General features: G+C 34.3%; 1 protein-coding gene across 1 annotated transcript in view; it reads left to right on the forward strand.

Annotated features, from left to right (window-relative positions):
• LOC144959168 (uncharacterized) overlaps positions 1-26,719 on the forward strand; it is a 27,214-nt gene extending 495 nt beyond the window's left edge. The window contains exons 2-23 of the mRNA XM_078891702.1: positions 916-1,191; positions 2,615-2,825; positions 3,772-3,828; positions 5,460-5,585; positions 7,037-7,090; positions 7,761-7,878; positions 8,279-8,454; positions 9,324-9,412; positions 10,496-10,640; positions 11,717-11,913; positions 12,433-12,521; positions 13,276-13,406; positions 14,058-14,192; positions 16,837-16,923; positions 17,376-17,445; positions 18,253-18,395; positions 18,999-19,217; positions 19,964-20,138; positions 21,754-21,885; positions 22,700-22,811; positions 23,557-23,720; positions 24,252-26,719. Of these exons, the coding sequence (XP_078747828.1) occupies positions 1,004-1,191; positions 2,615-2,825; positions 3,772-3,828; positions 5,460-5,585; positions 7,037-7,090; positions 7,761-7,878; positions 8,279-8,454; positions 9,324-9,412; positions 10,496-10,640; positions 11,717-11,913; positions 12,433-12,521; positions 13,276-13,406; positions 14,058-14,192; positions 16,837-16,923; positions 17,376-17,445; positions 18,253-18,395; positions 18,999-19,217; positions 19,964-20,138; positions 21,754-21,885; positions 22,700-22,811; positions 23,557-23,720; positions 24,252-26,662 (5,229 nt within the window). The 5' untranslated portion in view covers positions 916-1,003 and the 3' untranslated portion in view covers positions 26,663-26,719. The remainder of the gene's footprint in view (positions 1-915; positions 1,192-2,614; positions 2,826-3,771; positions 3,829-5,459; positions 5,586-7,036; positions 7,091-7,760; positions 7,879-8,278; positions 8,455-9,323; positions 9,413-10,495; positions 10,641-11,716; positions 11,914-12,432; positions 12,522-13,275; positions 13,407-14,057; positions 14,193-16,836; positions 16,924-17,375; positions 17,446-18,252; positions 18,396-18,998; positions 19,218-19,963; positions 20,139-21,753; positions 21,886-22,699; positions 22,812-23,556; positions 23,721-24,251) is intronic.
• Positions 26,720-27,176: the final 457 nt, after the last annotated feature.

Raw genomic sequence — 27,176 nt, forward strand, 5'->3', positions numbered from 1 at the left:
GCTAGAGAAAAATAAGGTACCCTGCTAGAGAATTAAAGACCATTCAGCCTAATAATAATACTAATTACAATCGCCATGTTCATATCAGGGCACCAGGTGTCCGGGTCTTAGTTTTGTCTGTTAACTTGTCTGTTACTATGGTACCAGTACGATATTAACTGTACATATGATATTGACAGTAGTGGAGTTGGGCAAGGGAGGGGGGGGGGGGGGGGGGGAGATCGAGACCATTATTTTGTATTATATTATTATTATTATTATTATTATTATTATTATTATTATTATTATTATTATTATTATTGTTATTCTTATTGATAATAATAATAATAATATAAAAGTATGATTTTGATCGTTAAAGATAATTTGTTATGATGGTTTATATGTCATCATGATTGATGAAATTTTTTCTTTCTTTTTTCTTTAAATTTGGATTTTGTCCATTTCTAATTACATAATTTCATGCATCTCTTTCTCACTCAACATTATGCTTCCCTTTCATGTTTGTAAACATGTCGATTTGATGTATCTTTACAGGGTGTTTAAAGGCCATTTGGTCTATTTAACCCTTTTTATATTATATAATAATAATAATAATAATAATAATAATAATAATACTAATAATAATAATAATAATAATAATTATAAATAATAATAATAATAGTAGTAGTAATGAATATAACTGAACAATGATGAAAATAATGAGTGATTATAAATGTGGAATTTTAATTATATAAGAGAGATAATAGCTTATAAACTTATGTAATTGGTGAGACAGCATTGATTTCTTTTCTCTCAATCCATCCAACTTTTCAAAGGTCTTTCTTTTGAAACTTCATAAGTTTATCCGGTATTTTCTACTTTTGCTTTACAATAACCTTTCAATTATTTTAAAATCAAACATTTTTCTCATGTTAGGAGGTGACGTCAAAGACTTACAACATAACTCCTCTAGATTACAGTGACTGCAGACTTCCACGTGAAGAAAGCAGAAACTGAAACAACAATGGGGAGTGCTTCCACAAAATTTCGGAAACACCTGCAAGCAGGCGATGAAGTACAAGCCTTGCAACTCTATCGAAACAATGCAGAGTTGCGAAAAGCTTTGGACCCAAACTGCTCTTATGGGGATTCACATCACCATGAAACACCTTTGCATCTTGTCTCCAGGCATGGAATGCAGATGCTACTTGGGTATGAATGTTATTTGAAAAAAGATTATCGTCATCATCATGATGATGATCATCATCATCGTCTTTATAAGTCTTTTATCTTATGGTTATTTTCATGAATAGATAAGCTCTCTCTTTCATTAGTATATTTATTTTAATGATAATAGGAATAATGAAATTTAATTGGAAAGCTCTCATGTCATAGAACAAAGAGCTCTGGACAGACTTTGGAATAAGTGACATGCAAACAGCACAGTTGACAAAAATTGTTATAATAAAAAATACTATTCACTGTATGACAAACTATAAAAAATCCAAATTATGAAACTGGTGAACGTCATATTAAGATTCATTGACATAAAACAAACAAACCCTGAAGCCTCAAAAATGTTGATTTTGACTTTAAATTCCAAAAACAGTTTGACATATATATGCAGTTGTGAACAAAATCAAGTTTGACTCGCTTGTCAAAAGTGAGTGACCAGGCTTTTTTATCTGATGACAGTGTCGTTGAAGGATGTAACTATAGAGTGATTAAAAAAATAAATTGGTCATAAAAGCGATCTACAATAATGGAATTGTAAAATATATTTCTTATCATAATTTGTAAATGCTATTTAAAAATGGCCCTAGATCTCTTAACAATAACTCATATAATATTTATGCATAATTTGTTTTGGAAACAAACAAAAAAAGGAGGGAAAACCACATTTTTTACATCTTATAAAAATTTTTCTTTTAGATACGATCAGCCCTCTTTGATCGACTATATAATAAAGTAAAATTATGTATTTGTGGCATTTTTTCAAGGAGTGCAGTCGTGATGTGGTCATTCAATTATAAATGAAAGCAAAAAGCGATAAATTTGAAAGTCGAAGAGATGACAATTTTCCCTCTCATTTTACCATTTTCTCAAATCCAGTCCAATTGACATCCACCTCGTTTTCTTAGACCATCACATACATATAAGCATTTACGATACTTGATAAATAGATGAGACTAGTAAAGAATTAATCACCTGAAATAGTTATTATATAATTTTTTCTGAACTTAAGTAATGTAATTTATCTTTAAATAGATCTAACATATTTTAAAAATTATATAATCTGTACGTCCCGTGAAATTTATACTATGTAATTATTCTTACAGCTTATAATATTATTACACTATACCTATTACCAAGTTTTACTTTACCACCTTTATTTACTTATATTATGTTTATGTACGTATCATTGTCGGCATTTTATATACAAACATTTCCTTTTTGGATGAATAAAGTACATTATTGTTATTGTTATTATTATTATTATTATTATTATTATTATTATTATTATTATTATTATTATTATTATTATTATTATTATTATTATTATTATTATTATTATCATCATTATCATTATCATTATTATTGTTATTATATTTTTCTTTGCTTTCTTTCTATTTAGGATATTCCTATTTTCCAAGGCGGGCAATCCTAACAAGTCCAATGCCAGAAAAGAGACATGTCTTCATTGCCTTTGTCAGCAGGACAGTAGCTGGCAGTCAGTCCACTCTAACAAAAGGAGGGCCGAGTGTTTGAACTACCTTCTCAAATGGAGAGGGGCTCGGCTAGCAGAGGGGACATTAGAAAAAATTGACCTAGCTGCTCAAGATGAGGTACAATTTTTTAAATTAATAAAATACTAATTAGATAAATAATAAACAAGTAGTCCTTTGGAGTCATTAGGTTCATGGAGCTGGAGCTTATCCTGGTTTCGGTTGTGTGAAATGGACAATAGCAATTGCTTGCTATTGTTTGGATAAAATACTCGTCTATTGCAAAGTACTTTCTGCCAGATCTACAGACCCAGCTACCCAATCACGGCTGGGTGGACATGGGAGGTCAGAAAAAAAATCTTGACTGCACTTGGTATCGATCACGGTGATCCAACGCTTTATCTATAACACAGGCTAACCATATTATGGAACAAAATGTTCATTTCATACAGTGCAAGTCACCCATCAGGCTTTTTTGTATCAGTATTCTTACAATCACTTCCTTTAGCAAGGTACTCATTCTCACCTTTCTTGAGTGGTTTAATGTATGTTAAGTGCCTTATCAAGGACACATCTCTAATGATGGAGTTACAAGATATTGTGACCCATTTGTTCATCGACCACCACAAACATTACACACAATATAATAAGCCACTGAAGTCAAATGTTACATTTCAAACTTTACTTGATTCTTTTCCATCTATCATTGAAATAGATCAAATAAAATTCCATTAATTCCATTTAAAGAATATTTGTAGGTTTTTTTTTCTATATAAGAGTGATAAAACCCACGTGCGTGAGAGCTGCTGTTCAATACCACAAAGTGAGCTATAAGGGTTTAGTATCCTGCACAAAGAAAAATCAAGATGCCAAAGTTAGGGCTTGAACCCGAGTCCATTGGGCAACAATGCAATGTCTTATCCACTTATTGTATTTTTATAAATAGTTTTTATGAAATTATGAATAATTAACAATACTTTGAAAATCCCAGTTAACTTTTACCATTCACATTTCTAAATTATTTTTTATTATTTAATTTAAAAAAATGCTTTTCATCCTTGCCCAGAAATTGAACACTGCCTTACATTATGCTGCTGCTTCTGGTCTGGCTCAATGTGTTGAGGTAAAAATTTGGTCTATCATTTTAAAATGATTTATCTAGATTGGGTTAGTTGATTTATTCTGACCTGACATTATCTCCCTATTTTTGTGACTAATAGAGCAGTGATAATATCACATATTACTACAGCTGCTGCTTTTAGGTGAAGCAGGTCTAAAATTGTAACCGGATAAATGGAGGGTTTGAAGGACAAATATAATATCTCATATTATAAAAAAACTTACATTCAATTCAATCCATACTGTTGCAGTTTCAGTACTGGAGATATACTCAACACTTGTGTGGTTTGGGATGGTGTTAGATTATGGCTCTGTACCACAATAGTTATGTCCTCCTGTGACAGAAATGTTTTCTAATTGACAAGTAAATTTCTCATAACCAACAGAATTTTCATGTTGTCATTGGAGAGAATTCCATATCTTTATTGTTCTATTAAAAAAGGACTGAATGTGTGCATTCATTCGGGAGTAGAATAGCCCTGTTCACTTTCTGTCGTTTAAAAAGAAAAAAAGTTCCAAGTTCAAACCATGTCAGTGTTTTATGTTAATTCTTATGATCTAAATAACCTTCAAGTAAAATGGGACTTTGTCAAAACCTTTTTATAATGTTGTATAGCCTACTTGTCTTTAATCTTAACTAAGAGAAGAGATTATGACATGAAAGAGATTCAGACTTGTCATAAATATAAGAGTAAGAGGGTTTAAGGTTGTATGCCAGTTTGTTAGATAGATCATAATGCAGGCGATTCAAGTCTGTAATGAGCATTCAATGCCCGTCAGTCACCCAACATATCTGGTATTTAAGACTAATGTGGATTATGGATGATAGGTTATACTATGCAATAGATAATTGTCCTATCCAGAGGCTGGTGAGCTATTGTTGCTGTTTGCTTTACATTGAGATCGGCATAAATTCTGATTTTATGACCGCATGACTGTTAAGGATATACTTACTGTGTTTTGTCACAGTTTTTATCACTATCTTAGATAGATTTTATTCTATTGTCGCTAGCGTTATGGACACTCGTAATCTAATCAGTCTACAACGTACAATGATTTGAAGTTATCTCTTTTTGTCCATGTTTTAGAAAGGGGCTTATCAACATATTTAAGACCAATTGTTCCCAAAAAGTATTATTTCAGGGTGAACCTGATGATTAAGATTGAACTTGAGCCTAACTTAAATGTTCTTGAGTGGTAAATCCAAATACATATCAACAATAAACACATTATGATACATTATAATGATTAAAATAAATTCCTTAATTTTAACAATTCTCCCATCAGGTGTGATAGTATTGTCACATGTATTCATGAATTAAATTTAAGACAATTAAAAACGCTTATCTCCAAGCTCTGATCTCCTCATAACACATTTTATTGTGACATCTTATAGATATGTGTGTTGTTAGTTTGTTTTATATTTTTGACAACTTGTATATCACTCATAAAATATTTTAATCAGATAAACTGTTATCATTTGTCAAAAGTAAATATACACTTTGTTAAAGGTTTTAGTTGTTAAAATATATTTATAAACAGATAAACAAGAGCTGATATATTCGGTTCTAGTATACTCATACAGAATTTGTTTAGCACATTTTCTGGACAAAGTTTATAATTTTTTTCCACCAGACCCTTATTCAACAAGGGGCGCCACTCTTTGTTGAAAACGAGGACCAACTGACCCCGTGTGATACAGCTGAGAGAAATGGACACAATGACATTGCCCTATATCTAGAATCAAAAATGGTCTTTTCGGTATGTTTACTGAAAAAAACAACAACAAAGTAAACATGTACTTTTATATATATGGCATTTCCTTGGATTTGCCTCATTCAACATGCTTCACCATTTTTTATTTATCCACCCAGCAGGCCTATGGAACCAAATTTACATTTCTTGATATCAAATTAAGAAATTAAGGAGAAGGCACGGGTGTAAGATAAAGAACTGAACAAGTGTGTATGAAATGTGTCAGACAAAGCAAGAAATAAAAATACAAGAAAAAAAATCAGACCTTGACTGGGGATCGAACCTCAGACCTGATTACTGGTCAGACGTGCTACCATTACATATGTTCACACTTGGTCAATTATTTATCTTACATTTCTTACAATACAATCCACTTGTCAGGCTTCATAATTATATTAAGACTCTTACAATATCCATTACTACCTACAGACAGGTAATATTCACACCAATTTGGGTGAGTGCCTTGCCCGAGGAAGCAATGCCAGGGTTAGAGTTTTATCACCCACCCAATCACTGACAAGGCCGGCGGGTGGTTGGATGGGAGCATCACCCTTGAATCATATACCTATGATGTTCGCATGGGTGTACGATCCGATAGTGATGTCGTTTCTTCTTCTCTTTACTAGCCTATCCTGCTTCTTTGGTTTGTGATTGTATTTTTGACAGGGGATATTTTTTTTCTGTAAATCTTCTGCCTGTTTGTTCTTGGTTATGTATAATTTAGCTTATGATATCTTTAGGTTATGATTTTGATTTACATTTGTACTATTTTTGTTAGATTGCTTGTTTTTTTTTGTTTCAGCGGTCTCTCATATAACCTCAATTGTGTTGGAAGAGACCTAAAGCAACAAACAAACTGATAAGGCCGAACACTGTTTGCTTTTGCTACAAGATGAGACACTGTACTGTAGTATTGAATCCATGCCACACATTACATGAAACCATATATTCATCATGTGCATTGATAGCCAAAGCATTTCTGAGCCTCGTCAAAGTCCAGCAACATTTAGCATGATTGTTGACTGGATGAGGGACTACCCATTTAACGCTACAGAAACCTATATGAACCTTGGCTGAATGAGTTATTCAGAACACTTGGTGTGATTACATTGATTGAAAACGAGTGTTCTTAAATAAAGATATCAAAAGATAGCTGCATACAATTTTGTACAAAACACAAGAATTCAAAGTTATATGATATGACATCTCTTTCTTTTGAAAAATGTTATGTTTTTCTGTTTCTTTTTTTTTTTTCTTTGTAAATGAACTGATCTTAATGGAGGAGAAATATGGTTTCATCGTTATTGTTGTTGTTCTTCTTATTATTATTATCTTCATCATCATCCAAATCAACCCCTTCCAACAAGGCAGAGGATTAGAATCTATTATTCATTTTTAAATGACTTAGTACAAGAATGTTGTGTTTTACAATATATGTATTACATATATCTACACAGAATGATGAAGAGCCAGTTGATGAGGAAGATGATATTTCAATGCCTCCTATGGAGGTGAGTCATGCTTATCTCTTTATATTTTAACTCATTAAATCCTAGAGATTTTTGCTGTTATTCAATGTTGGAAAAAATTATACTAAAAATGAGCATGTACATAGATAGTTTTATTCGACTACCATTAACATGTAAAAACTAAAAACATTAGGTTTGGTACTACGCCTATAATTTGTCTCATAAAAATATGATAATATATAGGCATGGCGTATAAGTAACCCGGCTAAACTACGGATGTAGTCAGTGTTAGGGTGGAGTTGTTGACAAAATCAATCTGCTTTTCAATCCTACACTTTCGTCTCGTGATGAATGGTAACCATAGCCATAAGCATTGTCGAATTTATGATAAAAATATCACCTAGTGTTGCATGAAATGATTATTAAGTGTGTTCTTTTATTATTAATGACTTTATTGCCATTAATTAAAAAAAAAAAAAATGGTAGTTAGATTATTTTACCTGATATTGAAAGGATTCCATTTGAGGGTGTTAAGATTGAATGTGCCAAATCTAAGAAATGCTTCTTGGTGTATTAAAAATGAACACTTGTAAAATGATACTTGATGTTCATATCTTTTTACTTTAATGCGTTTACTCCTTAGCTGATTAAATATCCTTTCAAGGGGTGTCTGTTAATCTATCTTTAATCAATATTGAATGTATATTAACAGGAATATTCAGGTTTGCGGCCACAAGACTTGCAAGAAGCCAAGGACATGCTGCTGGTTGAAACTGCTGACATGCTTAGTGTGCCTCTTTTTACTGCTGAAGCCTTGCTGAGAAATCATGGTATGCCTTGCTCCATGTGTTATAATTATAATAATAATAATAATAATAATGGTAATAATGAAAATGATAATAATAATAATAATAATAATAATAAATAATAATAATATAATAATAATAATAATAATAATAATAATATAATAATAATAATAATATAATAATAATAATAATATAATAATAATAATAATAATATAATATAATAATAATAATATAATAATAATAATAATAATAATAATAATAATAATAATAATAATAATAATAATAATAATAATAAATAATAATAATAATAATAATAATAATAATAATGTGCAGCTGTTGTATAGCCCATATAAGTTTTGTTCCTTTGATGTTGTTCTGATAAACATTCCCACTTGTTTGATATTGTTCCTTTTTTGTCTATCAGAATGGTCAAGGGAAACCTTGCTGGAGGCGTGGATGATTGATCCAGCAGCTTGCTGTGAAAAGTGTGGTGTCACCCCTCCTGCCTCCCTATTCTCTGACAAGCCAGAAGTGCAAGAGAATTTGACCAGTCCCCTGCCATCCCCTCTCCATAATGCTCCATTGCCTTTGGATGCTGAGGTTAGTCTCATTTAAGATATATTTCAAAATGTGAATGTTGCAGCTTTAAGGTCCAGGGTTCGAGTCCCACTCTGAGTAGCCTATGTTTAAGTCCTTGGAAAAGGCTCTTAACTCACATGTCTCTCACCGTCTTCAGGTATAAAATGATTACCTGGCCATTAACAGCATTGCCTCTGTCGAAAATTAAAAAAAAATTGTATTATTATCCAATAGCCATGATGTGTCCGTCCTACATGTTAAGTGTTGCTATTGGCTAGGGCTTCTTTATAAAAAGCTTTAAGTATGTTACGTGGATTTTTATAAATGCCCAAGAAGAAATAAAAACCAATGGTGAAGTTAATAAACTGAAGTATTACTTTCATATTATAAGTAGTAGTAGTTCTTTAGAGCCATTGGGCTCATAGAGCCGGAGTTTATCCCGTTGTCTATAGCGTGAATCAGAAAATAGCAATTGCTTGCAATCCTTAGCATAGGACACTAGTCTATTGCAAAGTACTTTCCGCCAAATCTAACACTCAGCTACCCATTCACTGCTGGGTGGGCAGGGGGGTCAGAAAAAATCTTGACTGCACCCGGGATCGATCTTGGTCTCTTTGCGTGTGAAGTGAGTGCTCTACCAACTGAGCTTTCGGGACCCCCATGACTCTAACAGACAAAGTATTAAAAATGTGTATGTGTAAAATGTTCATAACGGTAGATGGGGTAAACTAACATTGACTAAATACCTATATTCATTTTCAAAGATGATTTTAATTTAGCATTCAACATATTAGACATGCCTATTTATTTTTTCAATCAACAGGAAATTATTTGAAATGGTAAGTGTTTCACCATCAAATTCTTTTTTGCTTTCCTTTGTCGCTTTGCAGTGTGACATCTGTGCAAACACATTTCTGATAGCAGAGGAACCTGTGCACATCACTTGCAGTCACAAATTTTGTAAAGAATGTTGGGAAAGGTGAGGAAGAATGGTCATAAAAATTGGTTACATTCCATCTCAATTATTTTGTCTTGCTTTTTCTTTTTTTTCTCTCTCTCTCTCTCTCTCTCTCTCTCTCTCTCTCTCTCTCTCTCTCTCTCTCTCTCTCTCTCTCTCTCTCTCACTCACTCTCTCTCTCTCTCTCTCTCTCTCTCTCTCTCTCTCTCTCTCTCTCATTCTCTCGCTCTCATTCCCTCTCCTTCTCCCATTTTCTCTCTTTTTAAGTTGTGCAATGAATTTTGTGGGGTTTTTATTCTTAAAAAAAAAATTTTGTTCAGCAGTTGGCAAGAAAGATAGTTGGATGGATATAATACAATTGCCTTTGATTAAATGTTGTAGGAGGAACTTGTATGCAATTGTTAATAAAGCTCACAGCGACAAGGCATTAACTTATATTATACTTTTCATTTAAATGGTGACTAATTTGAAAAATAAGTAAATCTATGAGACAAAACAATGTGAAATTAATAAGAAAATTTTCTAGTTTTTGAAGCCACTGGCTTGAGGAAATATTTAACCATGACAGCTGTTTGGGATCTTGACCTCCCATGGTGGGCAGAGAAGTTACTGTTGCTGCGTCTTCTTTTCCTCTATATCTGTTTCTGTGTTGCTTTTTGTTTTTGTCTTAGAATGGGATTACTTGGTTTTGACCTGGCCCTTGCCGGAGTCAAATGTTCGTTTTGGGAGATGATATTTTTTTTTTCTTGTAAATCATCTCTGTGTCATGTACTGATAGTTTGCATATCTCTAAATGTTTGAGTATGTTACTCTATCTGGATGAGACTTTTAGGTGATCTCAAACATTGATGGTGTGCTCTATGAATATACTATTGTTCCCAATTTGAACAATTTCTCTTTGTCCTACTTTTTCTCGGGTGCTTTTACATGTAATTTTAGAATTTTTAAAACTCTCATTTTCTTCCGTTTTACTGGCAATGGTATGACCTAAATGTGTTACAAGTACTGTAAAACTCTTAACAACAAACAAATCATGACAGCAAAAACGGTAACTTATAAAAATAAAGAGACAGAGGTTGTTGTAACATTTGATGTTTATTTCAGATACTTGAATGTGAAAATCCAGGAAGGGGATGCCCACCATATTACGTGTCCTGCCTTTGGGTGTACCATGTTGGTACCTGTCGACGTGATTGAAGGCATTGTGTCCAGGGACATGGCCAGACGATACCTGCAGTTTGATATTAAAGTAAATTGGGTTAATCTGTTAGGATATGTGAAGTGACCCAAGTAAAGATACCACATGTTGAATTTTTTTTTTTCCCAGTCAATAACATGTATGGGGATAACAGTTCTTTTCAAGTAAGATGATAATTAAAGTTTTTGGATATAGTGATAGGAAGATATTTATTTTTTTAAAGCTTTGAAAAGGCCCTTCCATTTTCATTGCATGCAAGATGCGTTATCGTATTGCATTGTATCTTATCGATTAAGAGCTAAGAGGCTTTAAAACCTTTAAATGCATTGTGAAACTTTCAGGCAGAGATACAATTTTTCTAATTTATATAACAACATTCATTGTTAATCTGACAATTTTCAGTATATAATTGCTGTTTCAAATTTTTAAATATCGGATACACAAACAACTGTCATAGATACGGAGTATAACCTTTCCCATCAACATTTGTTTGGCATGTCAACCTTTATACATTCGAGAGTTTCAATTAATATACAAAATTCAAATCCTATCCATTGAAATAAAATATTATGTGGGTAAGTTCTATATAAATAACATTCTTAAAGATATTTCTTGAATTATCATTCGTTTAGAAATTTAGATTTTTCTAAATTGCCACAGTTCTTTGAATTTCTAATTCTGAAAATCAAAGACATGACTATTTTTAGTTTTATTTTGCCATTTTCTTGAAACCAGCTTGCGTGGCACCCAACTCCTTTTCTCAGAACACCACGCATTCTCATATAATGACTGAAGACATTTTTTTTCTTCTTTACTTTGACAAGAAAATTTTTTATTTCATATTTCAGTAGATTAAATTTTTTCAACCTGAGACTTAGTTACATCTCATTTTTCATTTTTATTGGGAAATTTCTACTCGATTTTAAAAGATTCTTTCATTATTTAGAAACAAAATTTCAGTTCAGTCTCTCTTTTGTTGTTGTTGTTGTTGTTATTGTTGTTGTTGTTGTTTCTTACCCTGCAGGCGTTACATATATTCAACTCAACTCATTTCTAAATGTGAAATAAATTTAGTAATCTTAAATGTTCATGACTGATGTGATGTTGTCTTATAAACTTTCATCCAGGCTTTTGTAGATAGCAACCCTGACATGAAATGGTGCCCCTTTCCTCGATGTGGCCGGGCTGTTAAATTACCCGAACTGGACACTGGTAACGGGAATGGAGGTCACTCCTCAAGGACCAGTGGTGGGAGTTACAGAAATCGGATTCCATCGGATACATCCAGGGGAGTGGATTGTGGGGGTGGACACTACTTCTGTTGGTGAGGAGTCTTAATTTAAAAGTTTAAGAAGAAAAAGAAGTAGATTGTGAGATTTATTTGTTTTCACAGAAAGAACTTGGAAATCACAAATGTTTTATTTTGTTCAGCCATTACTCAATTCATTTCAATATGTTTTTATGTAATACTCCTTAGAGCACCTGAATGGAGTCGTGTCCTGTATAAATTTATTATTGTTATGTTATCAATTAATACAAAGAATAATCTATTTCTTTTAAAATATTAATTCAAAGATTAGAGATTTTGGTGTTTTTAGATATTTTTTATGGATGTAATGTCGAGAACAAATTAACATTTTGAATTGTTTTCAAATAATAGAATTTTTGTTATTGGTTAGTTTTCAGGTTTTTATTGTTCTATGTTCTTAACACATAAAGGATTCCAGTTATAAATTGACACACGGACGTCTTCTGTTATTATAAGTGGCATGTAAAGAAGTAAAATACATTATTGTGTGTTTAGTTTTTTTAGACTTCATGTTCTGTCATTCTCATGATACAGGGAGTGTTTGGAAGAATCCCACGAACCGTGTAGCTGTCCTAACTGGCGCAGTTGGTTTGAGAAAATAGCAGATGTCAAGCCTGAAACTTGTAAGTATGCAACAGTATTGTAATTTGATTTAATCTCATAAATGATTTTATGTGGCTATCAAGTTATTTGAGATTTTCAAGTTTGTTGAATACATTTTGGAAGTGAAAAAAGGCATTCCTTATCTTTATTGTTGATGAAAGGGAAGTCTGGGAAATCCACATCATTAATCTTTGTTGATTGAATTGGAGTTTGCAATTCAAAACAATTTCATCATTTAAAAAAACATTATTTTCTTTTAGATTTCAGCTAACAACATCTGCATTTTAATATTGTGTTGCTGAGTAATTAGAAAAAAAGGGTTTTGTGTCAACTATTTCGATTAACATATTCTCTGGTTAACATCATAGCACAAAACTATTGCTCATTTTGTGGCACTGCGCTGCAGATGAAGTCTCATTATTTTCTAAAGATAGATCCTACAATAATTTTTTTTCTTGAGAATAAATATAGTGAATGTTGTTTTTTATTTATTTTTTCCTTATTTTTTATATGCTTATTGCACTCAGTTTCAAAATGTTGTAGACTGAATTTGTTCGTTGGTCGGAGAAAATTATTTCATTGTCAATCAGTTCCTTCAACAATAAATAAATAACTGTGTCTTTTTAGACTTTGTGAAAATAAACGTAATGTAGAAAGGAACTGTTTACCATCATGTCATTGACTTTGACCAAGGCCATTGCCACCCCAATAAAGCAGTCTTCAGTGTTTGTTTCAGATATGGGACTCAATTTAATTTTGACTTTACCTCCACAGTACATGATACAGAACAAGAGACAGAACTAGCAGCCAATTGCTTGTGGCTGGTCACTAACTCCAAACCCTGTCCTAACTGTAAATCTCCCATTCAGAAAAACGAAGGTTGCAATCACATGAAATGTAGCAAGGTTAGTGGTTATTTGTGTGGTGTGGTCTTGAGAAAAGGTGTTGGATGTTGCATGGGCTGTTTTCAAGAATATTCCATGAAAAAATAGCTAAAAAATTATTTTTGATTTTATAATTTTCTACAGCCACTCAAAAACAATTTTCTCAGGGTTTAATTTTTGTTTATTTTTTTGAATATTGAGTTTATAAATGTTTGTAACTTTGGCCTTATTGAAGATATTCCAACAAAAATTTTACTTTGTTTTACTCAGAACAGAATAAACAAGTTTTATCTATGAAATTTGTAGAAAAGAAAAGAAATTCACCAGGCCACCACACAGTTCTTTCATCATAATCTTATTATTCTTTGATTTTCTGTCTCTCTCAATCATGGCCAGATATGAATTTGGTACAGGAAATCCTTGTCTTTGTGCTTTGAGCACATTAAGTGGATGTTGCTCTATATAAATACTTAGGTTGTTTTTTGGGAGGGGGAGTTTGTTGGTTTTAAAAAAAATTGACATGGGCGAGTCTTTTCAATTTCAATGTGAAGAAATATAATTTTGGGGACCCTTAATGTATGCTAAATTTATGGGGATTTTTTATTTTGGGTAATTTTTGTATTTTTTCAAACTAGAATGAATATTTTATTTGTCCTCATGCTTCCTTCTCAGTGTAAACACGACTTTTGCTGGGTGTGTCTGGAACAATGGAAACGTCACAACAGTTCTACAGGAGGGTATTTCATGTGTAATAGATATGAAGTGGTCAAGAAAGTGGAGGAGCAAAATGCACAGATGCTCACTGATGTAAGTCACTGAAATGAATTAAAGCTGTTTTTCTTTTTGTTATATTTGTGGATATGACAATTTTCATGGTGAAAATGGTCATGTATGATTTTGGGTAAGAGTAAATTGAAATCTACTCGTAAAGGTTAAGGGTATTCATGGAACTTTGTGATTGTTGTCACTTTAAAACCGAAGTTGTGGGTTTAAAGAAGTTTCGTCCTGACCCTGACCGGAGTCCTTGGCTGGGAGGGAAACAGTCGAATGTATAGTTATAGTTTTGGAATATGATATTTTTTCCTTGTAAATCATCTCTCTTATGTATTTTAACATTTTTTAAAACATATGATTTGTGAACATTTGAGTGTGTTCCTTTTAGTGTGGACCTGTGCTTGTGTCAGGATGAGACTTTTAGGCAATCTCAAACCATGTACAATGATAGTGTGCTCTTGGAATCTACATCTGTTCCCTATTTGTGCCATTTCCTCTTTGTCTTACTTTTCTTGTGCAGTTTTAATTGTATAGAATTACTGAAACTGAAATGACCTAAATGTGTTGCAAGTGTCGTAAAACCTTTAATTAAAACATTAATTAATTAAGGTTCTGGATTTATCAGGATTCTACTGTATTTCTATTTTCTATGGTAATATTCTTCTTCTTCTTCTAGGTTCCATGCCTGGTCCAGGCTTCGGATACTGCATGAATTATCCCTCTCCATTCCTCCCTGTCTCTTGCTTTTTCAAACAGCTCTTGGATTGTTAGGTTGGTGAAGCCCTTCATTGGTCTATGAGTGTTTTTCTTTGTCTTCCCCGGCGCGTTTACCAGGTATTTTTCCACAACTTGCCAGGTATTCATTCTTATCTTTCCTTACTATGTGTCCGAAAAAGGATAGTTGTCGATCCGCTATTAAGGGCATTAGTTTCCTTTGTTGGTATGTTTGTTTTAGCACTTCTTCGTTCGTTTTGTGTGCAGTATACGATATTCTCTGCATCCTTCTCAAACACCACTTTTCAAAAGCTTCAATGTTCTTTTGTGTTTCTGCATTTGTAGTCCAGCTTTCGCATCCGTATAACAAGATTGGCCACACGTAGCACTTCAAGACTCGGAATCTAATCCCGAACGACATCCGTTTGTTTTTCAAAATGTTTCTGAGGTCCATAAAGGCCTGTTTGGCTTGAGTTATTCTTGCTCGTATGTCTCGGTTACATCTTCCATCTGTTGTCACTATTGAACCCAGGTATTTAAAACTTTCTACATTGGTAAGTTGCTCGCGTGAATCGTTATATTGCAGGTGTTGTTGTTTTCGGGTTTTTCTTTATTACCATGCATTCCGTTTTGGTGATATTCACTTCCATTCCCTTGGCTTCACTATCTACTACCACTCAACAATCTTTTGAAGTTGGATTTCTGATGTTGCAACGAGTACCGTATCGTCTGCGTATCTTTTATTATTTATGTTGTGACCTCCTACTTTTATTCCCTCCATATTAGTTATGCCCCTCATGATTGTTTCTTGGTATAGATTAAACAGATCTGGTGAGGCAACACACCCTTGACGGACTCCTTTCTTAATAGGAATAGAATTTCCTGTAGAGTTTCCGATTTTGATAGATGCCTGCTGGGTGTAGTATAATGTTTGCATGAGTCTGAGGTCTTTCTCATCAGCGCCAATGGAGTGCAGTTGTTTTAGTATTTCTTCGTGGCGTACTCTAACAAAAGCTTTTTTGTAGTCGACAAAACAGAGGTATAGTGGAGTCTGAACCTGTATAGCTCTTTCACTTAAAACACGGAGGAGGTATATTGCGTTCCTTGTCCCTCTGTCAGGTTGGATCCATATTGTTCTTCTGCGATTTCGGGGTTAATCTTATTCTTAGCCTGTTGATAATTATACGCAACAGTATTTTGTTGATGTGGCTTATTAAACTTATAGTTCTAAAATTTTCGCATCTGACTGCACCTGCTTTCTTGGTATTGCTATGAAAATAGAGTTACAGAGATCTTCTGGAATTTTCCCAGTGTTGTATATATTGTTGAATAATATGTGAAGTTATCAATTGCTAGATCTCCTAGGCTTTTTAATACCTCTACAGATATTTCATCATGGCCTGTTGCTTTACCATCCTCATTCCTTCCATGGCATGTTCAATTTCACTTTTGGTGATTTTTGGTCCGCTTAATGGTTCTTTGAATTTCAGTGGTGGTTCATTTCTATTTGGATCATTGTACAGTTCGCCTATGTATTCTACCCATCGGCTTTCTATATGTTGTTCTTCAAATAGCAGTTCCCCTTGTTTGTTCTGTATTATAACACTATTCATACTATTTATCCGTTCATCGTGTTGTGCGGCTATGTGGTCTTGCTGTATGACACTCGCTTTTGGATCGGAAGGTCCTGGGTTCGAGCCTCGCGATCGGCGCATAGTTGAGTCCTTGGAAAAGGCTCTTTACTCACATTCTCTCACTATACTCAGGTGTAAAATGAGTACCTGGCTGTTAACAAACGGTGTTGACTCTGTCAGAAAAAATTGTAATATCACCTTACATGCATCATGTCAAGTGTCACTGTTGGCCAGCACTTTGAGAATGTTTAGTAGATATTGCCCTCTATAAAAGTTCAATTTAAAGCTCAATTTATCATTGTTTTTGTAATTGTGTTTACATCCACCAGGCTGAATCTAAGAATAAAAACATGCAGGAGCTGAATCGTTTTGTACACTATTATACAAGATTCAAGAATCATGAGAACAGTTTTAAGGTATGTCAGCTTTTTTGAAAATCAAGTCTCAGTTAACTGCTTGAAGCAAGTGTAGGATGATTAGCTTTTTACAAGTGTAGAAATTATTATTATATATTTATATAGCCCTAATCATTTAATTTCACTCTGTAGAAATTAAAGACATTGCACAACTTCAGCAGGTGAATAGTTTAGAGAAGAGCCAGTCAGAGAGTAGATATGATGTGAATCCACTGAAATACTGAAATAGATGAGGATCTTAATTGTGTCCTTGTCATAGAGACAAATTATTTGAAGAATTACATTATTATAGAAAATACCTTTAATATTTCGAAAAATAGAGTAGGATTTTATTAAGACCATTTTGATTTTTTGAAACTATGTTAATAAAAATTTTTTAATCGTTAAAGACTATTAATGTGTGTATTTTTCTTTCTTTCTTTCTTTCTTTTCTGTTTTTTGAAAAATTATAGCTAGAGGAGCCCTTGTTGAAAACAGCCAAAGACAAAATGATGAAACTGGCAGAAGCTGTCACGGACAGCGGTAAGTTTCACAATAACTTTCATAATTTACCATTCCTATGCTTCAGACTCCTACTGTGTAAGGCCCAGGAACAAATCACATTTAATTTGATCTCAAACTCAAGCTTGGCACGGCACATGGGGTTGAGATGATCTCCTCTCTCCAATTCTGACCTTCCCAGTCTTTGAAAGCCTTCAAATTGTGTGAAAAGTGACAATGTAACTGTAAGGTATTGGTAAAGCCTCCAGTCTGCTGTGCTGCCTTAACCCTTTAAAAATCAACCTAATAAAAGCAGACAGCGGTTAAATATTTAGAGATAAGTAAAATCCAATTACAGTGAAGGAAGTGACAAGACTCACCACTGGCTGATTCCAGCTTTGCTGATTTGCCATCAACAAATGAAAATGTAGAAATTATGATTTTGGGTCTAATTTTGCTTACTGATAAAATTGACCTTTGTTTGGGAGAAATCAGACAAAAATTGGTGAGGAAAAAAGACTTTGATGACAATTTTTATAAGCTTAAAAATATTATGAATAATTTGTATTTCTGATATTTGTGGGCCAATTTCGTCAATCTTGATATCAGTTTTATTGTAATCATGAGGTTAGACCTATTTAGACCTTAGACTTAAGTTTATCAGAGGTGAAACTATTACTTCATACAATTCTATGTGAAGAATATTTTGGAAGCTAAAATATCCCTCTTTTTGATCTGCCAATACTGATCATAAGTCAAGCTCCCAAAGTATTCGACCAATCACAAGTGCTGAAATTGGCAGTCTCTATTTTCTTGTTATTTTAGATTTACAATTCTTTTCAATCTTAGCTACTGCCCAGACAGAGACCAAGTTTGTGGAGGATGCTGTGCAGCAATTGTTGAAGGCAAGACGAGTGTTGAAGTGTTCTTATGTGTATGGATATTATCTGGATGGACCTGGCTACAAGAAGATTGTTTTCGAATTCATGCAGGTAAGTTGGAATAATAAAATAAGAAAAGGTCTTTTAGACCCATACAAAAATTTTTTAAAAAGACAAAAAGACATATTTTCCTGTGGGGATGAATAAAACATTTTTTTTCTAGAGCCTTAGGCCTATGGAGGGGGTCCCGATAGCCAGTAGAGCACTCGTCATCCTAAGGTATTATGTTAGATACATGTTCTCCAGCAGGAGAAATAAATATTGTAAAGTACATAAAGCATAGTAATGATAACCATAGGTAATTATATAAATTAATAAATGCCATATCTGTAAAATTTACTTGATACCCACTAGACAGAAAGCTGACCCACCCCAAAGAGCCTTTTATCCTATTGAAATTAGAACCAGTATGATCATCCTCTGTTCTATAGAAAGAGGATCTGGAAGAAAAAATTGAATTATTTGTGTAATTTTGATTCTAATTTTACGTATTGTATTAAATTCTGATATAATATTTGCTGTTGACTGAAGAGGGCCTTGAGCCCAAAATTTTCCATGTTACTTTTTCTGTTTCGGTATTTTTTGTTGTTGTAAATCTGTAGTATTCACATATGTGATTATCATTTAATAAACACATCTTGTTATTCATTTCAGACTGAATTAGAAGAATGCACAGAGATCCTATCCCAGATGGTTAACAGACTTTACTTGCGTACACCACGACGTAAGATAATAGATCAGGCCCACATTGTACAGCGTAAACGCCAGGAGTTCATCATGGCCATATCCAAGGGCCTGGTTCCGGCCGAGACGCCTCCCTCTGTCAGGAAAAAGCGCAAGAAAAAGAAGAAGATGGCCAGTGATGTTGTTGATGTGAGGGTTTCTGAATCATTTCCACTGTTACTGAAATCTCATTTTTTTGTGTTTTTTTTTGTTGTGTGGGACATGTTTTAAAAAATGTAAAGTTTCAAAAATGGTTAAATTATTATTTAATAAAAAAACAATGGTAATTGCTAAATGGTATGGTCTTTGCTTCGTACCCGGAAGGTACTGAGTTCGATCACCTGCTGCTGTGTGGCCTTGAGCATGTCACCTCGCCCTAGCTCAATTTGCGGCTCTGCATTGTGGCTGATGCCTGGGTTATTCCTGTCTTCCCTTGGAATAGACCCTAGAGAAAAATTTCCCCTATGGGATGAATAAAGGGAATTGTATTTATTTATTTATTTATTTATTTATTTATTTATTTATTTATTTATTTATTTATTTATTTATTTATCAAAGAACTCATTTTTGTTGTTGTTTTTCCATGGCAGCTGTGTTATTCACATTTGATGATACCTTGATGTCTTTACAAATGTAAGATATATTTCATTACACTTACATAAGAGTCAGATTTTTTTAAAAGTTGGATTTTGTTTTTTTTTAGATTCCCAAGAGACTCCAACAAAAGCTTTATGCAAATGCCATTAATGTAGGTGCTAAAAATGTGTTATAAACTTACTTATTGATCCGAACCAGCGACCACCTGAGGGTAGAAGTTATAGTTATACATCTTTTGTAGTTGTTCCAGTGTGTTACTGTGTTATAAATATAATCATTTATTTTCTTTCAACATACAGGAAGATCTTCACAGGGCCATCGTGGAATCTATCAAAGAAGTTGACCCATCCAATCCCTGGATCAAAGATGCGTCTGGCAAGCATACCAATGTGGTAGCACTACTAGACTGGCCTTCCGAGGATAGTGATGACAGCGAGACTGATGCTGATCAGAAGGACAAGAAAGCCAGCATTGGTATGGATTCATAGAGTGACAGGGAATGGATAAGAAACTTTACAGTCAATATATATATATATATATATATATATATATATATATATACATATTATATATATATATATATATATATATATATATATAATATATATATGTATGTATATATACTTGGACATGTGTAAAGGGAAGAAATTAAATGGGTTATGAAGAGAATTGCTTAGTGGAGCAAGGGAATCGAGGTAAAACAAACAAAAAAATAATGAAAGAAATGTGATTCTTTTTTCTTACCCCATTTCTTTTCCTTTCTATCTTTTCGTGTACATTGTCACCATAAATTCTTAACTATATTTGTACATTTTTATGCTTGTCAAATCTGTAAACATATTTCTGTTTTTTATTTGGATGAATAGTATATATTATTATATATATTATATTATACTTAGATATATCTATTTTTCCTGATAGGGCGGGTTTTCTTATAATATTAACAATGATAATTGTAATTTACTTTATTTTATTATTGGGAATGGTAGTCCTTCAGAGCCATTAATTAAGCTCATGGAGCTGGAGTTTTATCTTGGTTTCTATAGCTTGAAACAATAACAATTGCTTGCTAATAATAATAATAATAATAATAATAATAATAATAATAATAATAATAATAATAATAATAATAATAATAATAATAATAATAATTATAATAATAATAATGATAATGATAAACATTTATACGCGCATCCACACCCTAAATGGACACTGGGTGGGGTTCCTGACCTCCCATAGTGGGCAGGGAGGTACATACTGTGTCTTCTATCCCCTTATATCTGTTTTCCAACATGCTTTCTGTCTTTGTCTTGGAATGAGATTACTTGTTTTTTTCCTGGCCCTCGTCGGAGTCCTGGCTGGGAGGGAAACAGTCAAATGCATAATTATTGTTTTGGGAGATGAAATTTTTTTCCTTGTAAATCATCTCTGTTATGTATTATTATATTTGTTATTTTTAATGTATAATGTAAGCATTTGAGTGTATTCCTCTATGTTGGATTTTGTGCTTGTGTCCGGATGAGACTTATAGGTGATTCAAACTAAGTACATTGATGGTATGCTCTTGGAATCTATATCTGATCCCTATTTGTTCCCATTTCCCCTTTGTCTTACTTTTTCTTGGGTGCTTTAATTGTAATTCCAGAACTTTTTACTATCCCATTTTCTTCCTTTTTACTGGCGCTGATATAACCTAATGTGTTGCAAGCGCCGTAAAACCCTTAAAAACAAAACAAAACTAAATGGACAGAGGGCTCCTTCGGATAAGATGCTGGTCTATCGCAAAGTACTTTTTGCCAAATGTAACAGTCTAAGCTACCCAATCACTGTTGGGGGGGATCTCCACTGCACCTGGGATAAATCTTGTTCCCCTTGCTAGTGAAGCGAGTGCTCGAGATCCCCATTATTGGGAATAAGTTACAAATAATGATATTATTTTCATAACTGCAGTCTTATATTATATTATCATTAATAATACAATGCATTGAGAGATGTCAAATACTGATCACTTTTTTGGTCCAAGTTTCTGGCAATTCCACCTAGCAACTATCACGATAATCACAATCTCAAACTGTATTTGTGTGTCCAGGTAAATGCCTGAGGAATGACTGCCCCAAACTAAGAGCCAAAAACCCAAGAACTCAGGAAGCCCATGAATACTGTAGTCGGTGGTGTATGTTGGCTGATAAGGATTTGAAGACGGAGGAAGAGAGAGAAGAAGGTAGGTGATGAAAGCAAATATTCTGTTACCTGATCTCAAGTGTTAAAGAAGTCTTCTGTGATACAATATGTTACCATTTCTATTAAGTAATCCCTTCAGAGCCATTAGGCCCATTGATCCAGAGTTTATCCCAGTTTCTATCCCAGTTTCTATAGCTTGAGACGGACAATAGCAATTTCTTGCTACCCTTTGGATAGGACGCTAGTCTATCGCAAAGTACTTTCCACCAGATCATACAGACCCAGCTACACTGGTGGGTGGGCAGGGGAGTCATAAAAAATCTCGACTGCACCTGGAATCAATCTTGGTCCCTTTGATTATGAAGCGAATGCTCTACCAACTGAACATCTGTATTAGTATTTTTAGATTTGCTAGTACATGTGCTTGGTATCACAATACAACACTGACTGAAACCTAAGTGGCTTTGTGGTCTTGTGGTTTGACACTTCAGATGGGAAGGTCCAGGGATCAAGTCCTGCTCTGGGTGGTGTTTAGTTGAGTCCTTGGTGAGACTCTTTATTTACATTGTCTCATCGTACTCTGGTGTAAAATGAGTACCTGGCTCTTAACAGCATTGTCTCTGTATAAAACAAATTGTAGCATCTCCTAACCGGTGTCATGTCTTGTACTACACCTTAAGTGTTGCTGTTGGCTTGGGACCGACCCCCTGTAAAGCGCTTTGAGCACGTTTAGTGCATATTGCATTGTATAAATGCTCATGAAACTGTCCTTTACCGTCATTTTATCAGATTTTCATTGGCATGATTTTGTACCAATGTTTTGTAATGCTTTGTTGTTTTTTTTTTGAAATCAGGAGTTTCAGATGTGGCTTTAGATGAGCACATGGAGTTGCTGAGAGCTTTAGAGATGTCCAGACTTCAGTACCTTAGGGAAAGTGGCCTTCTACACGTGCCTGACTCCCAACAGTAAGAATTTGATAGCTTAAAGTAGGCGTCATGTTTCGTACTAAAAAATTTAGTGTTGCTGTTAGCTGGGGAACCCTTGTAAAGCGCTTTGAGCACGTTAAGTGGATATTCCGCTAAATAGATGCTCAAGTTTTAAGTTTAGAAAGGCTGTACTTTACTTATTTTGTTATGTAACTCTGTAGGTATCAGCGATTCTTAATCTCTCTAACTGGGTGTGGTTCCTGACCTCCCATAGTGGGCAGGGAGGTCACTTACTGTTTCTTCTTTCCCCCAATATCTGTTTTCCAACATGCTTTCTGTCTTTGTCGTGGAATGGGATTACTTGGTTTTGTCCTGGCCCTGGCAGGGTACCCTAATTGGGAGGGTGGAAACAGTCAAATGTAAAATTTTCGGAGATGATATTTTAATTGATTTGATTTAATTGTTACAAACACTAATAAACTCTTTAATTCAAAACTGTTGAATATAAATGAATATTAAAGCTTTGAAAAAGAACAAAATACCAAACACAGAATGTATTGGGATCAAAATCCTTCAGCTAATAATGCAAACAATAAAAACAGTAAATCATCACTTAAAATCCAGACAGAGAATTATTTGGCATGTCTTGTCCACAAGTATTAGGATAATTCATGATTAATTGATAATAATTAGCTATTAGTCATTTAGTATCACTCATTTTAAAACTAACAAACAATTGAAGTCAGCTTTTGATTTGTTAAATTAAATATATTTTGTCTCCTAGATCTGCAGCTAGCACGAAAGGAACCCAGACTCGACACAAGCATCGACCACGATCCAACAGTGCTGGCCAAGATGCCAAGTCACCACGGCCGGCTGTCAGCTCCATGGAGGATTTTGATATTGAGCTTCAACGGTTTCAAGAACTTTCCACAGGATTTCCAAAAGGTAGCTAATCAGAAAAATGAAAAATGTTTGAGAAAAAATTACCGTATTCATTTTCAGGGGGAAATTTGTCTTTTTTAAATAGTTTATCGCAAAGGTAATGTGAAATACTTTAAGCATCAAAGGGAATAAGGCCAAGGTGACTTATTCAAAGCTATGCTTTATGAAAATCAGGAATTAGAATCGAAATAGATTACAATATCATCATGCCTATAATCTGACTTGGAATTCACTAACTATAACGGTAGAATTTTGTTGTTGTAAAAAATACAGAGGTTTTGATAAAATAAGCAACATACATAAATCAAATTAACTATTGCTAGATCATTTTGCCATCAAATTAGTATCTTGTGTATGATGACAAAACATTTTATTTTTACAATTTTGGCAACAACAAAAAAACAACTTTCATTTCAAACATTGATTGGCTAACATGACCCTCAACTTGACTAGACACGATATTGTAACATGATTTATCTGTGTATATTAATTTTTAGATGTCATATTTACTCCTACATTTCACATTGTTTGCAGGTGACCTTTATGACATGAAACTCCATCACCCTTTTGATGCCAAAGCCAGTGGCAGCTACCAACACCACGCACGCAAACCCAGCAACCAGACCAGCCGTTTCGATGAGAACAAGTCCACCATTGTGACTAGAGTCCCTAACAAAAGCGTCGAGGACCTCTACTGCTTTGATTTTTCTGTCAAATGCTCCAAACAGTCAAGCCAGAGTGGTCTAGGATCTCCCGTCCTAGGCTCAGCGAGTAGCCCTGGTCCTTCGGCATCATCATCACCCTCAGCACACTCTTCATTAACAAGTGATAGAAAATCCTACTCATCTTCGCTCACTGCCCCCTCCCTCCATCAACCTCCTCCAGATTTGCTAAGTTTCACATCTGCATCTGCTTCTGCTCATGAAGAAACGAGCACAATCTGCGGTGCAAATAACAGTGGTCAGATTGGTGATGTTAGCAATAGCCAAAGTGATAGTAACAATATTGGGCTTTTTGGCACCATGTTTGGTGCTATCAAGGATTTATCCGTGTCCAACATCCATTCTAATGAAAGCGACAAAACAAAGGACTTTACTAATAAAGATCTAGCCTCCATTTTTGCCAGTCTAGAGATGGATAAAGACAAAAATCAAGAAGAGGAAGAAGAAGGAATCAGTTACTCACAACAACCATCTTCCTCTTGGTCTTCTAATATACCAAAGAATGATCTTTCTTCCAGTAATACAGGTTTTAGCATGTATAGTGCATCTCAGAAAGAACTTTCTGGAAAAGGTTTGGGTTTTTCTGGAAAATCTCCTGTAACAAAGACTTCATTGACTGATAAAGGCAAATGTAGAGTGGGTGAGGGCAGGAGGAAGGTCAAAGGTGAAAGTGGACGGAGGGCTGAAGCAGAATTAGTATCTGTTGATTCTCCATATATCTACAACTGTAGCAGACAAAATAAGAGCTGCTCTCCTACAGGTCTCTGCCACCCAGAGAAGCAATCCGAGATAGAAGATGATGATGATATTAAAACGGTGGAGGGTGCAGATGGTTGTAGTAGCTGTCTTGATGAGGACAAGGTCGAAGATGGACGACGTAGAGAAGTGTCATTGTTGAAAATGGCAGAGAATTTAGTTCAGATGACAGCTGATGTTCATTTGAGAATGAAGGAAGTGGAGAAAGGGATTCGAGATTTGGATTCAAGGAGTAAATTGGAATCGTTGAAAATCATTGGTGGAGGAGGATTGAGTAATAATTATGGTATAGATACAACGGAGGAATGTGCTACACGGTCAAATCAAAGTGATAAGATAATTGTTGACGATAAAGGTTGTGATAATATATTCGGGGCAACTGGTGGAAACAGCATCAGGGACAGTTCAACTGGGTCTGTAGCTGCTGCGAATACGGAGAATAATATGTCTATGTCAAGTGATGTAGACGATTTAGAACAGTGGTTTGATGTGTCTGACATTGTGTCTAATGAACAAAATACTGTCCATTATCCCTCTTCTGATAAGAACAGGAGAGTTGGAAATCTTACTGAAAGTCATTTTATTAACAACTGTGATGATGATGTCAATGTTAGTGACATTCTTGTAAATAATAGTGACAATGACAAAAACGCTGGTGACACGGCGGCTTCAGCTGAATTTGAAAATGATTTGTCCATCAAATCAGCAGTTGTGGCTTGTCGTCCCACAGGGCATTCTAAAATATCTTACAGAAATCTTGGTTTGAGATTGTCTGGTGACAGTAACATTGAACAAGAAGTAGAAGACGAAGAAATATCAACATCATTTAATTCTTCCAAATATAATACTTCCCAAGCTGAATTTAGGAGTAGTAACACTCTGCCATTTTTCCAGTCCCTTCTTCTTAAATCTCCAGAAATAAGTGACAATTTGCTCCCTTCTTTCGGTGATGACAAAGACTTCTCGGACTCAACGCGTTCAAAGGATTTAGATCTTTCTTTCAAGGATTCTGAAATGGCCAGTGCGTCTCTGGAAAATGTGAATGTATCTTCTCCTTCTTCTTCTTTTTTGCCGTCTTCGTATTGTGATAAAGAAAACAACACTGATGAAGACAATTTTGAATTCAACTTGTCTTCAGGCGATATCAAGACAATGCTCACATCCAGCTGTAGTGGGATTATGGATTTTCCCTCATTATCCATGGATGGTAGAACTGTCGACGACGACCACGACGCGTACAAGACCAAATCTTCTGATAGTCCTATCACTCCAAGTGTCCTTACATCAGGCGCTGCAGGTGGTCGTGGAATAGACGTTGTCGGAGTAAGGGAGGATGGGGGGGAGGAAGACAGAATCAGGGGTAAAGGAAGAGGAAAGGGGAATAAGAAGTGGGAAGAAGGTGGGAAGAGTAAGAAAAGCAGGGGGAAACACAGAAAAGAGGAGTTTTTGGATTCTGTCTACGTTTGATCCATAATTACAATAAAGACAGGTAATATAATAAATGTACAGCTTGAACTTTGAAAATTGAAATTGATTGTCTTATCATATTGATACAAGTCAAAAGCGATACTAAGCTGCTAGAAACTGTGGACTGTAAAAAGTAATAAACAAAAGTGAATATAACGGCTTCAACAAATAACTAAATAGTAAACACAGAAGGTTTCAGGCTCAAAACCCTTCTTCAGCCAACAACAAAAAACAATGAAAACAGATAATCTACTAAAAAGCCAGATCGACGACAGAGAAATAATTGACACGTTCCTCGTTTGGCATTTTTTTAAAGCTGTTATATTCTTTCTTGTTTATCATATTGATAATGTATTTTCCCCAATCCATATTTACCCCCAAACTTAGCTGTTCGTATAAAAATGAAACATGTAACCAGTCAGCTCGTTCAGGTGTTATGTGAGGTGGTGAACCCGATGCTAAAAATTATATTTTCATGTTCAAATGATAAGATTTGAGTTGATTGAAATACTTT

The sequence above is a fragment of the Berghia stephanieae genome, chromosome 13 (genome assembly GCF_034508935.2).
Source record: "Berghia stephanieae isolate SIO BIC M18660-M18661 chromosome 13, UCSD_Bste_1.3, whole genome shotgun sequence".
NCBI lineage: Eukaryota > Metazoa > Mollusca > Gastropoda > Nudibranchia > Aeolidiidae > Berghia > Berghia stephanieae.